Source organism: Streptopelia decaocto (assembly GCF_964273445.1).
Source record: "Streptopelia decaocto genome assembly, chromosome: 6".
Taxonomy (NCBI): domain Eukaryota; kingdom Metazoa; phylum Chordata; class Aves; order Columbiformes; family Columbidae; genus Streptopelia; species Streptopelia decaocto.
In genome coordinates, this window is record NC_138660.1 from 29,516,026 (window position 1) to 29,530,193 (window position 14,168).

Genomic DNA, 14,168 nt, shown 5'->3' on the forward strand with positions numbered 1-14,168 from the left:
ACTGTCCCCGTGCCTGCTTCAGTCTCTCAAAGATCATCTTCATGTTCCCACCAGGCCAGGTTGCAATGTTAGTACCGCTCTGCTCGGGGCAGAGGTGTCTGGTGTTTGCTACAGGGGGTTCTCTTGGCTGGTCAACCTGGTTCACCAGGCCTAAGGCTCTTTCCCATGCACGTTGTTACTGAATAACTAGTGAATTTTCACTTCCAATTCATACAAATAATGGCAGAAATCAAAACTGGTGCCATTCTGTCTTCATTAATGTTGTCAAATGACTCCACATCAGACACTTTCATCTGTCCTTAATTTGACACCTGGTAGAAACATTTTTTCTGGGGACATTAGTGTTCAGTTGATGTTAATTATGACCTTTAAGCACTAACAAAAGAAATCCCCTGGCAACAGCCTCTGTGCACAAAGAGAGCGTGACAGGCCATGGTGTGACAGAGCACGGTGTCAGTTTTCGCATAACACATCTCCTCAATACCTGGGAGAGACGATCCCAACTGAATCACAGCTACAGATTATTGCAATCACCTTCCTACAAAATATCAAGTCAGAATCCATAAGAACAACAACAAAATTATCATCTACGGAACGGGCACATCCTTCAATACCGTTTCTGCCTCTCCAGCACACTCTATTTCTTAATTCTTCACTATGAAACACAGCAGCGACCGACGCTTCGGCCCATTTGCTTTGTGCGGGATGGAGGAGCAGTGCCGCCCGCCTTCTCCTCCACGCACGGCATGCAAACCTGCAACACTCCCCCTGCGCTTTGCCGCTACCTTTCTCCATCCATCAGCATCATAAATAATCACAGCTGCTGCCCGAATCATAATTTGTACCGTGTTTCTAATTGTATTATGTGTAACTGGTCCACCAGACCCTATCTGAGGATGCATACAAATAATTCATCTGTATTCCGCCGTTCTCCCCATATGTGCTTCCAGACAAGCCAGATAGATACTGATCTTTGTCTACTTCTAATCACATCTCCATGTCGTATACCTAGTATCTTATTTAGCCGCATTTCCATCTGAAAATAGTGCTTCACCTAGCATATTCAATCTCTTCCCATATTCTAAACTCTTGATCAAGCACACTTCAGAGACTGTAGGCATTCAGTTGGGTTGACTTTGAGGACTGATACGTTCTGGGTCAAAAAAGATCACCACTGTTAACTCAAACTTGCCTTTTCAATCAGTGATTTCCAGAGTAGGGGGGTCGAGGTCCCTTCCAATCCCTAACATTCTGTGATTCTGTGTGCGGACTGTGCACAGCAAACAGCTGTCAGACATAACACCGCCTCCCACTCCTCGTGCGCTGTCTGCACAGATTCTGTTTGCTGCACATTTTCTTGAAATTCCTCCATGAGTATTTTCTGCAAAAAACAATTTATTCATGAACTGTTTCAAACAATGGAAGTGAGTAGAAAATGCTGGTGTAAAACATGACCTGTTTGATGGGGGCATGTTCACGCAGAGGAACAGCTGGTGGGACAGCACTTGCACCACGTGCCTAGCCTGGTCGCTCACATCCCGGTTACTGAACTCACATATTCGTCAACATTATTTTAAAAAGGAAGCTTTTTTTTTTTTCAGGGATCGGCTGTGCAAAGCAAATGCAAGACCCTTCAGCCCCAGCCTGTGCAAAGGCAACTCGAAGGGACCGTGCCAGAACAGATTTAAACAGCACAATCATACAGGTACAATATCATGGAAATCTTTGTATTTTCATGCCTCCCAGGGAGGTGAGAAGGGCTGACAAGGGAGGGCGGTGGGGTGCCCGTTGTTTGCTCCATTCCCCAGCGCACATTCACTATGCCCAGACGTTTTCATCCTTCACAATCACCTTTCCCCATCGAGTGCTGCACTTTGCACGAAGTAAATCTTGGATTTATTGAGTGTGTACATCACCCGCTGCTGCTGCTGCGATACGAGCCGTGCCCACGATGCTCAGTCCCACAGCAAGCGGTGGAAACAAGAAGAGATTTCTGCACAACCCCTGACTTTGGTCTGTTCTGAAGCTTCCCCAGTTCGTCCCCTTCACAAGGCTGGTCTGCGGCGCTGTGGGAACGGGACGGAGGCCAAGGAGGCCACGACCTAATGTTTTAGTCTGAACAGAGAGATGGAAGAGATGGATTATCATACAGCAAAGCTCACTCCGTGCATGCAATTATCTGATAATGATATATTTTGGGAGCTGAACCTCGGAGGGAGGAACATGCAACACTCCCACCTTGTTTGCACCAGGAAGCTGCATTATCCCTTTAAAAACAGGGCATAAAATGTATGAAAAATGAAAGCAGCAGAACAGCATGGTGCTTTAACTCGTGCTGAGCCCAGGAGAGGGAGGTGGGACACCAGGCAAATCATCCCAGCACAGGGCCCAGAGAAGGCTCTGGTGCCACTGCAAGGAGCCGGGCACGTCACGAAACGCTTCCTCAAAGGCCGGGCAGGCGTACCCCTGTGTTCTTGCTGTTGATGTTGGATATGATTTTTCCACGTGTTCTCCTTCAAGGCTGAATTAATTTTTATGAGGCCGACTGCTGCTTTATCATCCACTCCCACTCCCGGTGAGTTCAAAGGGCTGGCAAGCTGAGCTCTCGCTGCCAGCCAGCCCTCTCCGGCCCAAGGTTTCTGCTCCATCTCTTGGCACAGAAACCCGGGCAGCGTGACCTTGGCACAGGACGCGACATAAATGCTGAAGATCGTACGCATGCGATGGGATTTCAGTCCAGCCATCATCTTCTGGTTCTGCAAATACACATGGAGTGAGAGCTATGCGGTAGCCCTTTCCACACAGGCACAGAAAGCAAGCCCTTCTCTGTGTAATTTTACAGTCATTTGTTTATAACATCAGAGAAGAAAGGAAGACCAGAAGGTATTTTGCCAGCAGTTCCTGTACAGACATTCAGAGAGCCTTTTAAATTGAGCAAACCCCGCTATTTCTAGGTTTAAATGAAGCACTCACCCGTCCTGAAGGCACCTCCTTTCCCAGAGAGATGCTTTCCCAAGGCTGATCCTTCACAACCGACGCTGCTCGGTTAGCACTTTCCATCCTCTGTAACTGTAAATACTGACGGGCAGTTGCTGTTTTTCACATAAACACAACCCGTGATGAAATCAGGATGGCAAAACGTGACCGCGCACACTGCACCACCGATCTGGGCTTTAAGCCTCGCATGAAACACCAAGGCCAGCCCTCTCCAGACCTCAGTGAAGGGTGAACAGACACCCACAATCTGATGGAGAGATAAATAGAGGACTTAAGCCTGGATCTGAACAAGTACGGCAAGTTTTACTGGCATGGTATTTAAGGCATCTGAGTTATAACCTTTGCAATAATACAGTTCCTATTAGAGCAGGACCTTCTCTCAAGCAACTTACCCGCTCTAACCCACCTTTATCCAGGTCTCACTGGTTATCTAATGTGTTAAATCACATTAAAAACATGGGTCAAAGTTGTTTCATAGCTTTACTCTCTCAGTAATGTGCAACATGAACATAATAGTGTTATCAAGAAGTCAAAAATAACTTAACACAATAGCTATATAAGATTCTCCAACGGTCAAACTTTCAGCAATTACTTTTTGTTAAGTTCAGAAAATTAGCATATTTGTTAATCAAATTAATTTTAAAAGTAGCTTTTCAAAATAAAAGCAATGCTTTAAATAAATATAGTCTTTTTTTATAACCATAAACCACATAGTCCTGTTAAAGGTAACACAAATACTACACTCAAGCACAGTACTTAAACGATTGAAATGAATGTTGTGAGCACACATGAGCTGGACACTGGGAGGGACGAGGACACATTGCATCGTGACATTCTCCGTCTCCTTAAGAGCAGCACAAAGAGGCACCCGACTCGCAGAACTACCCTAAACCTGTGCCGTGTGTCAGGATATTTGTCACTGCTCTAAAAAACGCTGGTACCCTGTTGTTTTCCCCAAGCTATTTTCACCTGTGGCAGTTCCGCAGCCTCTCTTCACGCTTCTAGCAGAGCATGATTCTTTGCCACAACGTAAGGCCAGATCCTGCTCGCTCCATCCAGCCGACTTCAGCATCTAAGCAGAAGGTGGAAAGCAAGACCTGACCTCTCGCAGCTCCTGCAGTAAAGCTCGGAGTTGGGGAGATCCGTAAAACCTTCTGATTCTGGTGATCACCGAAGGATGTTCACGCTCTCCTCGTCACCGCGGGGCTGACTCGCTGTGCTCCTTACTACACGAGTTAATGCCTATCAGCAAAGACTAGAGCTGTCCTGCAGATCTACCAGGTAGCAAAGATTTACTGGAATGAAATAAATCAGCTAGTTCTTACGTTAGGATGTGCTATCTGGGTGTATCCTGAGGAGCAGATTGCTAAAGTTCAGTGAAATGTACACCTCAAATTTAATCATAATCTATCCAGCAACTCTGGCCATTTAATATCTCTTTTACTTGGTTTGAATTGTTCATTAAAAATAACGTTCAGGATCTGCAGTAAACCGCTGGTTTTGCCCTCACAAAAACAGCTGACAGTGACATTTGTTGTATTTTAACAGCGTAATGTAGCCTGTAAGTTAAATGGTAAAAGCTGGAGAGCAAAATAAAGCACAAAACTGATACCAGTACTATTTGTTTTGATCTTCAGAATGAACAGGCCTATTCAGAGATGACAAAGGAATAAATTAGCAAATGGCTAATGCAACGCACAAATGGGCGTCTAGGGGATCTGCATGTGCGCACACAGCTCGGCCTCGACAGAAACTGAACAGAGTTGAACTTAGATAAATTAACCGCATTAAAATACTGACGTTGTGAGGATTTTAATACTACAGACACCCTGTAGAGGGCATTCCTGTGTGAATTTTTAAATGCTTTAAAAAAATAGTTCGGAGTTATTGAAATCTGTGACAACAGCGAGGGCTCCGGCTGCCCTCACAGCCTCCCGTTCTCATCGCCGGTGTCCTTCTCCTGGATGGCCTCCAGGCCCCGTTTCGCCTTGGCGTCCGTCTGCCCGCTCTTGCTCAGCCCGCAGGACCCGCATGCCAGCTGGATCTGCTTCATGTTCTCCAGGGCTTGGCTCTTGGCGTTCTTCAGGAGATCCCCTTGGCCCTGAGGAGGCACAGACAGAGTGAGGATCGCACGCACCGCTCGGGACACAGCGCCGCTCCGGTGTCTCTGCTGCGGGATGCGTCCCAGGCCCTCTCCCAAATCCTCTCTGCCCCCGGAGCCCCGGGATAGGCACTGGTCACCCCTGGGGAGGGAACCTGGAGAATGGGAACGCGAGACTTCACAAGCAAAGTCCTGCTTCTGTATCTAGCTTCTCAGAGCACTGAAAGGTGAGGCGACCAGCAGGATGGCAATCCAGTCTGTAACTATCAGGAAAAATGTGTTGCATTAAGTTTGTATCAGGGGGCTCGTGTTCAGAAATGCCAAAATGAATATTTATGCAGTATTGATATCTCAAGATTCTGGTGCTGGAGGATACATAAATAAAAGCCAGGAGATGCATCTGGTTATTGAAATTCAGTATCACTAAGAACTTGAGCTGCTGTTCTGCTAATCACAGAATCACAGAATCGACTGGGTTGGAAAAGACCTCAGAGATCATCCAGTCCAACCCTTGGTCCAACTCCAGTCCATTGACCAGATCACAGCACTAAGTGCCATGTCCAATCTCAGTTTACAAACCTCCAGGGATGGCGAGTCCAGCACCTCCCTGGGCAGCCATTCCAATGCCTGGCCACTCTCTCTGCACAGAATTGCTTTCTAATCTCCAGCCTAAATTTCCCCTGGCAGAGTTGAAGCCCATGGCCCCTTGTCCTATTGCTGACTGCCTGGGAGAAGAGACCAAACCCCACCTGGCTATAACTTCCCTTCAGGTAGTTCTAGAGAGTGCTGAGCTCATCTCTAAGCCTCCTCTTCTCCAGACTCAGCCTCTCCCCATAGGTCTTATGTTCAAGTCCCTTCACCAGTCGTGTTGCTCTTCTCTGGACCCGCTCCAGCACTTCAAGCCTGAAGCACCCCCCAGGGTCACACACATATTCCCAAGCAAAACCTCCACTGGCCGCAATATCACACTCGCATCCCTGCCCCAAAGAGCATCTCCCCGCTCCCCAGAGCTCCCAGGAAGGATTGATCCCACACCCACGGGCACGGTGCCCTTTTTGCCAGCGCCTGGCACCGTCACACTGCCTGAGAGCCCGTAAATAACGATCGCACGAAGAAACAATAATGGCTTGTAAGTGCTGCTGCCCTGGTAAACACCACGTGGGGAAGCGCATCAGCCAGAACGGGGATGCCTCACCGCCCGGTGACAGGATCAGTCCCTGCCCAACAATGCCAACCCCTGCCCAGATGCGCCAGGAAAACAAAAAGACTGCGTGAGCGGCTCTGTGCTGTTTGGTACGAAGCTCTTTTGAAGAGGTTTGTATCTCGGCAGCGTGACGCTTACAGGACTGTTATGTTAAACAAATAACACACAAATAACTCAGGAGCCAGCAAAAAGACATAGTTTGAAAAAAACAGGAATGATTTATCCAGGATTTATTGCCATAGCAGTTAAAGGTGGCAGGAAGACGCCAGGAGCACCCAGTCCCCCTCCCCAACAGCAGCATCATGAACAACACAATAACGTTATCAAAAAGGGCGGAAGGTTCTTCTCTACACAAACGCAGTTTTAAACCATTAGGCTTCCGGATGAAACAGCCAGCTGCAGCTTTTCCTCATCACACACACGGGGCTGAAGACACCAAAGGCTGCACCAACATGCCGACAAAATCAGTGTGATGATGCTCTGTGGCCTGAACCTCTCTAAGACAAAACCTGGTGCTGTGTATTCACGCAAAAGAACAGAACAATCCCCTCGCCGCAAGAAACAACTCAAAATAGACATCCCTGCACCACCAAGAACAACTGCGCCCAAAACCTGGGACAGCCAGTGCCACAGAGAGGTAAAGTGGTGATGGTGGTGATGCTCTCCCTTATACATATTCTGATTTCACAGGCAATCCAGATCGTGGGTTTCATAAGGCAACGCACGACACACCTTCGGGTTCCAAGAAGAAAAACACTCCTCCTGAGCACACCTCCGATATTTTGCAGGCATTCTTATTTTACAGTGATCTAAAACCAGAAATGGATTTATTAAAATAGTGCAATTCCATTCATGTACAGACCAGCTGATTTATGTCTTAGTCTCCCTGTATTTTTTATTTTTAAACAGCTGGTTCATGTGAGCAAGCTGAAGGAGGAAAAACGATTTTGAATCATCTGTCACACGAAAATTAACAACAAAGCAGCCCCCTGTGACAGAGCTGTCATAGTTCTAGAGGCACCACCAAACACAACAATCTGTGGGCATGCTCTGTTTGAAAAGCCATCTGTTTGATTTAAAAAACTGGCTGCAAGCATAATCCACTTTAAAAAAAAAAGTCGGCAGAATTGTGGCAATACCTTAACAAACTACACTGGAGTAAACTTTAAAAGCACGATTGCATTGAACCAGTCTTCCTAAGTCAGCCATTGTGATGATCTCTGTGCGCAGAACAACCCTCTTTGCCCTTACAAAGCATCTCTCTTCCACACAAAGAGACGATGATGACCCATCTCAGCATCTCTCCATCTCTCTCCCTCCTGCTATTGATGGCATCAGCCCTCCTGGACATAAATACTCGTAAAAAAGGCTAAACTCAGCAGTTGGCAGGACACTCAATTAAGCCAGAAGAGATTCATCGAGTGTTCTACTTGAAAAACTGATCAAGGGGCCCGTTTTTATTTAGACTTAGGGAACGTTAAATGTCAAGTTTCACACACCAAACTACAACTAACCACGGAGCCTCAGCACCAATTGACATTACAGTGCAAATAACACAGCTTGCCAAGCAAGCCTAAGATTATAAGTCTTTACCTTGATGGGCTAATACCCCTTAGAAAACAGGGATATTCTGACACGACTTTAAATATTGCTCAGTTGCAGCAACAACCCCTGAAAGGCTTTAAGAAGCGTAAGGGGCTCTAGACAGGCAATGACAATGGCCACAGATGGGATGAATTCTGAATGCTGGTTTGGTTTGGTGTTTGTTCCTTTTTCCAAATCAAACTCCTAAGTTTTTAAGAGTCAAGCTGACAGTTCATTATACCCAACAACAACCCAGGTGCTGAGGTTGGGGAAATGCAATGAGAAGGCAGCTTAGGCAACTGGTATCACTCTGTGTTCAACTCCAAAATATATATATCTTTTTAATCTGTTGCACGTATCTTTCGACATAAATATATGGGTATGTATAATACATTATTATTTCATCACAAAGTAAGTTTTCCAGAGGCTGAAAAAGCCAGACATAGCCAAATAAAACAAGGAGCATCATATCACTCCTCATTTTGGGGGTAACGCGGGGAAGGAAACGGCACCAAGGGACTGGGAAAGCAGAAAAGCTGGAGAGCTGCTGGGATATTGGGATACGCTGTGGGGAGGTGGCATTTCAAAGTGTCATAGTGCAACTTTAATTGCATTTAATATTAATAAGGAGGCACATGATTAAATGATAGCACATGGCTTTGAAAATGTAACCCCGAGGAGGAAATCATTAATGAAGTGATTGGACTGTTATGTTAAACAAAAGGCAGATATTTTTTCATGCCTCCTCCAAAGTTAAGTGTGGGAACGATTGATATGGATTTGATTATGATACATCCACATTTCAGAACAGAGCACTGCAAAAACAAACAGCGGATTGCTGTATCAATGCAGCCTTTTAAAACCCGCCCTTTTCAGTATGACTGCGTACAGTTTGTCAAGAGCTTTGCTTTATTCTCCGTGATAGGGATCATAGTGCACATGTTGGCATGAAAAATTGCCGTACACAAAGATTACACACAAAGCATATAACCACTTCTTGCACACCGAAAAATAAAGGGCTGCAAAAATGAGTTACCCCACAGGAAAATCAAACCTTACTTGCCAAACTATTTTAAACCCTTGCATAGCAGAATTTCATATACACATGGAGAACAGATCTGAGATGACTGAAAAACAAAATATCCCCCCAGGGAGCAGCACTGACCATTACACAGAGTGTTAAATCTCTGTAAGCAAGAGCAGGAAAGAGAAACTATTGTGGAATAGACGGTCGTGCAGCTTTGACACAAGGTTACGCAATAAAAACAAGGCGAACAGGAGCTTTTAAGGTGCGTGTTGGAATGGAATCAAAGATTGTTCCAGGAAAGGTCAGAAGCCCCAGGGCTGATGTGCCCAACACACCGTAGCCAGAAGCGTGGACACGTAGGACAGCAAGGATGAGGAAGAAGTGAACAGGAACAATCTCCTAATACTTCTGTATCTAACCCAGATTACTCCTCACTTCACCCTTTCTCCGCTTACTTCATGAACCAGCCATATGGATGGCTCCAGGTTCTCCTGCCTGTCTTTCCTTACACAGAATCCCAGAATGTCAGGGGTTGGAAGGGACCTGGAAAGCTCATCCAGTGCAATCCCCCCATGGAGCAGGAACACCCAGATGAGGTTACACAGGAAGGTGTCCAGGCGGGTTGGAATGTCTGCACAGAAGGAGACTCCACAACCCCCCTGGGCAGCCTGGGCCAGGCTCTGCCACCCTCACCAGGAACAAGTTTCTTCTCAAATTTAAGTGGAACCTCCTGTGTTCCAGTTTGTACCCACTGCCCCTTGTCCTGTCACTGGTTGTCACCCAGAAGAGCCTGGCTCTATCCTCCTGACACTCCCCCTTTCCATATTGATCCCCAGGAATGAGTCCCCCCTCAGTCTCCTCTTGTCCAGCTCCAGAGCCCCAGCTCCCTCAGCCTTTCCTCACACGGGAGATGCTCCACTCCCTTCAGCATCTTGGTGGCTGCGCTGGACTCTCTCCAGCAGTTCCCTGTCCTGCTGGAACTGAGGGGCCACAACTGGACACAAGATTCCAGGTGTGGTCTCCCCAGGGCAGAGCAGAGGGGCAGGAGAACCTCTCTGACCTACTGACCACCCCCTTCTAACCCACCCCAGGTACCATTGGCTTCCTGGCCACAAGGGCCCAGTGCTGGCTCATGGTCACCCTGCTGTCCCCAGGACCCCCAGGTCGCTTTCCCCTACGCTGCTCTCTAATAGGTCATTCCCCAGCCTATACTGGAACCTGGGGTTGTTCCTGCCCAGATGACAGACTCTACACTTCCCCTTGTTATATTTCATTAAATTTTTCCCGATGGTTTTGTGACTGCAGATGGGTATGCTGACACTAAGTAAATGTGCTGTGCTAAGAACACTACCCAGACCACCCGAAAAACAGTTCCATCTCGTAACTACTCCCATTTAAACTCTCAACGCAGACCAATCTGCCAGTTGTTCATCGGGCTGCCCCCCGCGAACCTCAAAACTTTTGAACGGATTTCATCTGCCATTTGGGTCTGCATTGGAGAGGATGATTCAATGGGGATCAAGAGTGGTGTCCAGCATCAGCCTGGCTGGTTTTCTAGGACCTAAACAGCTGTGCTGGAAATGGAGAGCACGTATCGGTACCGCACAGGGCAACGCTCTCCAGTTCTTACAAATCCACCATCCCACCTCTTGTACGTTCCTGAAATCGCGCGGTACAGCCGAACGCAGACCTCAAGGGCAGCCTGGGAGGTGCAAATGAACACAGCACCTCTGCCACACAAGGAGAACCTTAAAACGAGCCATGCAATTAGCAAAAAAGTAAATAGAGAAACGTCTGATTGTGGCTGCTGGTCTTGTCAGCGCGAGTATGTCACTGCCCTGCGCAGGCACGGCAACTTAGGAATATATTTGTAATTCTCCTACAGGATTTGCCTAATGAAATAAAGGTGAGGGGTTCAGGTGGCCAGTTTGCTCTCTGAAACACAGCCAAGCGCCCTCCCAAACCCACCTTGTCCCACAATGAAGATGAGAAGGAATTAACGCCAACCATTTGCTCGAATGCCCAAGTGGCAAAAGCGCTCAGGCCGTAGCGAGCCACATCGATCTGCAAACAGAGCTCTCCACCAAAATCCAGGGCCTCTTGCAAATCAATCATGCTGTACTAATCTATTCCTTCAAGCAGGCATTTTATGTATTAAAAGAGTGGGCTATTTCCCCTTTTTATTTTTTTTTGTCTCATCTGGGGCATTTAAATTAAATTACCTTATATCAGGCTGTCAAAAGCAATGAATGTGAACATCGACTGTCTAAGTGTGCTGCAGCAGGAATTTGCTTTCAGGAATAACGGCATTAATTTGACGTTGGCCATGTGCTGAGCGGCTCGGCTGCTCGCGCGTCTCTCGGGCGCTGCATCGAGCAGACAGTTTGCAAGCACAGACGCGAGTGTACGGATCCTTGCTGTCACCCCTCTGCGCCAGGAGCCTGCCTTGCTTCTGCTGATAAGTCCCCAATCAAAGGGTTGGCTGGAAGCCCAGGAGTGCACAATCAGTACTAACAAAACCCCGCACCGGTGAAGAAATGGAGGCATTGCTTATTTTTGATACACAGCCATGAGATGGAAATCAAATGCATGTCCGGGTATTTATTTCTTAGTCCTCCTTTGGTCACTAAACCCGATTCCCCACATGTCCCAGCACCTGCTGGGAGCTCCAGTAAAGTCCAGCAAAAAACAAAACAGGGGGAAGAGAAATAAGGCAGAGAGGGCAGACTTCTTCTGAGTAGAAGGACCAGCTGCAGGAAAAGGTCTGTTTTGCAGCTGAATCTAACCCAGATTACTCCTTACTTCACCCTTTCTCCTCTTCATGAACCAGCCATACGGATGGCTCCAGGTTCTCCTGCCCATCTCTCCTTACACAGAATCCCAGAATGTCAGGGGTTGGAAGGGACCTGGAAAGCTCACCCAGTGCAATCCCCCCATGGAGCAGGAACACCCAGATGAGGTTACACAGGAAGGTGTCCAGGCGGGTTGGAATGTCTGCAGAGAAGGAGACTCCACAACCCCCCTGGGCAGCCTGGGCCAGGCTCTGCCACCTGTGCCAGGCAAGCCCTGAGCAAAACCCTTGTCTGGGGAGAGCTGGCACCCGCCTAGGCTGCAAGCCACACAGTTCACTCCAAAATCATGTCCTTCATTGCAAACGGTGACAGCAGAACGTCTATTTACTTCGTCAGAAGCTGGAAAGGCTTTACTGGCCATCCCTAAGTTGATTCTGTCTTGGCTTTTTTTTGTTGTTTGGTTGGTGTTCGGGTTATTCTTGGGCAGGGAGTGCTACAGGAGATGTGGCACAAATACTCACTGCTCTTCTTAGACCACTGCTTAGGGTAATAGCTAAAATAATTAAACAATAATACCTGCAGCTGTGCTTAACGCTAACCGCAATAACCTAACGAAGACGGGGCAGGTAAGGGAGCGCTCAGGCGGCGCTTGCTCCTGGTGCAGCTCCTTGCGCTCTCGTCCCTCTGAGTGACCGCTCGGCACCAACACTAATTCCTTCGCAATTCTACCCTTTGCAAATCCTCCTGCTGCAGTGGCAAGCTGGCAAACGCCTGCAGTGCAGGTCCCCAGCTCCCCAGGATGGGACACGACACCCCCCGGCCTTGGCTGCTCCTCTCCCTCCGTGCCAGGTGCTGTGGGCAGCGGTTGAACCTATTCACAAGCAGCACAGACCGCAAACGCCTTTGTGCGGAAGCTGAAAGCTTTGAGAGCAAAACATTCCCTGTCCAGGGACCAGCCTGTCACTCGGGTCAGCCAAAGTTGGGTTTGCTGGTAAAAGCAGAGCTGAGCTGCCTCCTCCGCTCGCCTTCCCACAAGTGGAGGATGAAGGATGCTCCGTGGAGCCTGTTTCCCTTGGGGAACCCCACCCGCCCCCCAGGGAAACTGAGGACAAGGAGGAGCAGAGATGGTTATTTGGGTGAGCACCACGCTGGCAGGGATCCACCAAAACAAAGTGACTGCGCAGGCAGGAGAAAACTCGGCGGGGTCAGACACGGGCATGGCTGGAGGTGAGAAGTCTCCGTGAAGGACGGGAATGGAGACGCCACGCAAACCGAGTGAACCGAGTACAAAGTGGTGCGGGACGGGGACTGTATTACTTGTTGAGACGTTGGTTGTCCCAATATCCAATCTAAACCTCCCCTGGCACAACGTGAGGCCATTACGCACATCCCGAAAGGATTCCTGTCTATGGGAGGGAGAGAGGAAGGACCTGGCCTTCACACACAGGCACGAGCCCTGAGCTTCAACAAAGCATAAGGGATTTGACCAAGGATACTGACAGTGCTGGGGAAAACCCAACCACCATCTCAGCAATGGCGGAGAGGAGGTTTCGATGGAGCAACCGGCAGCTTTCATCACCTCCCGAGCTCCCGCGGGGAATTGGCTTCGATCAGACACCTGTCCCCCTGCGGGGAGCGCGGTTTTGTGGATGCTGGCATGTAATCCACATGACAAAAGGGGCAATCAACTTCACATCATTTATAAGCACTCGGAAACCATATGCAATCTGCTGACAGTAGCTGTAACTAGCTCAAAATACACCACAAAGGTAATTTTTAGAAGACGTTAAACCTCTTGGCACAAAGCTTACATTTGAAAGCAACTGCTGCAGGCTAGCACCAGTGTACAGATCCCAGAGAATGGCATGATTCAGATTTAACAATAAGCAAACGTCAGAGAAAAAACAATGTACAAGGAATCCTCTCTTCGTGTCCTCCCCGTGTACAAATCAGCAACCCGGTCTCTCCCTGGTACTCCACGGCCCTACGCAAATGCAGAAAAGATGATGTGGCTGGAGGCTTCAGGCAGCAATTCCCTCTTGCTCTGTCCCGCCACAGACCACCAGAAATGGGGCCCAAGGGTTGGACTTGATGGTCTCTGAGGTCTTTTCCAACCCAGTCGATTCTGTGATTCTGTGAACTGTTTAAAACACAAGGAAGACCAAACCACCACTGTCATCTCCAGGTGGGCCAGAAGTGGGAAGGGATGAGTTGAGCCCAGCAGAGGCCAGTTCTAGGTTGTAAAGTAGATCTGCTAAATCATGGAGATTAAAATATGACAATTTAAAAGTGTAACGTGTCTTTTCAATAATAACAACCATGCAATTGAATCTCTCCTCTCATATATTATTTAAGGGATATTATTTAAGGAATTGTCCAAGTTGTATGAAGAGGTAAGTGGAGTTTCCTAAGCAATATTCAGTCCTTGAGTCCAAGAAAAAGCCATCAGTTTTATAATAACTA

At 47.9% G+C, this 14,168-nt stretch overlaps 1 protein-coding gene across 4 annotated transcripts in view; it reads right to left on the reverse strand.

The window, feature by feature from the left end:
• Nucleotides 1–14,168, reverse strand: part of PLCL1 (phospholipase C like 1 (inactive)) — a 130,917-nt gene that overhangs the window by 15,709 nt on the left and 101,040 nt on the right. For 2 of the 4 annotated variants that reach the window (XM_082055415.1, XM_082055414.1), the window contains one exon: nucleotides 3,470–5,098. The exons of 1 other annotated variant lie outside the window; for it this stretch is intronic. In XM_082055415.1, coding sequence (XP_081911541.1) covers nucleotides 4,938–5,098 — 161 coding nt within the window. In that variant the 3' untranslated portion in view covers nucleotides 3,470–4,937. Of the gene's footprint in view, nucleotides 1–3,469; nucleotides 5,099–6,735; nucleotides 7,112–14,168 lie in introns of those variants that run through there. One more of the 4 variants, XM_082055418.1, reaches the window with a different exon arrangement.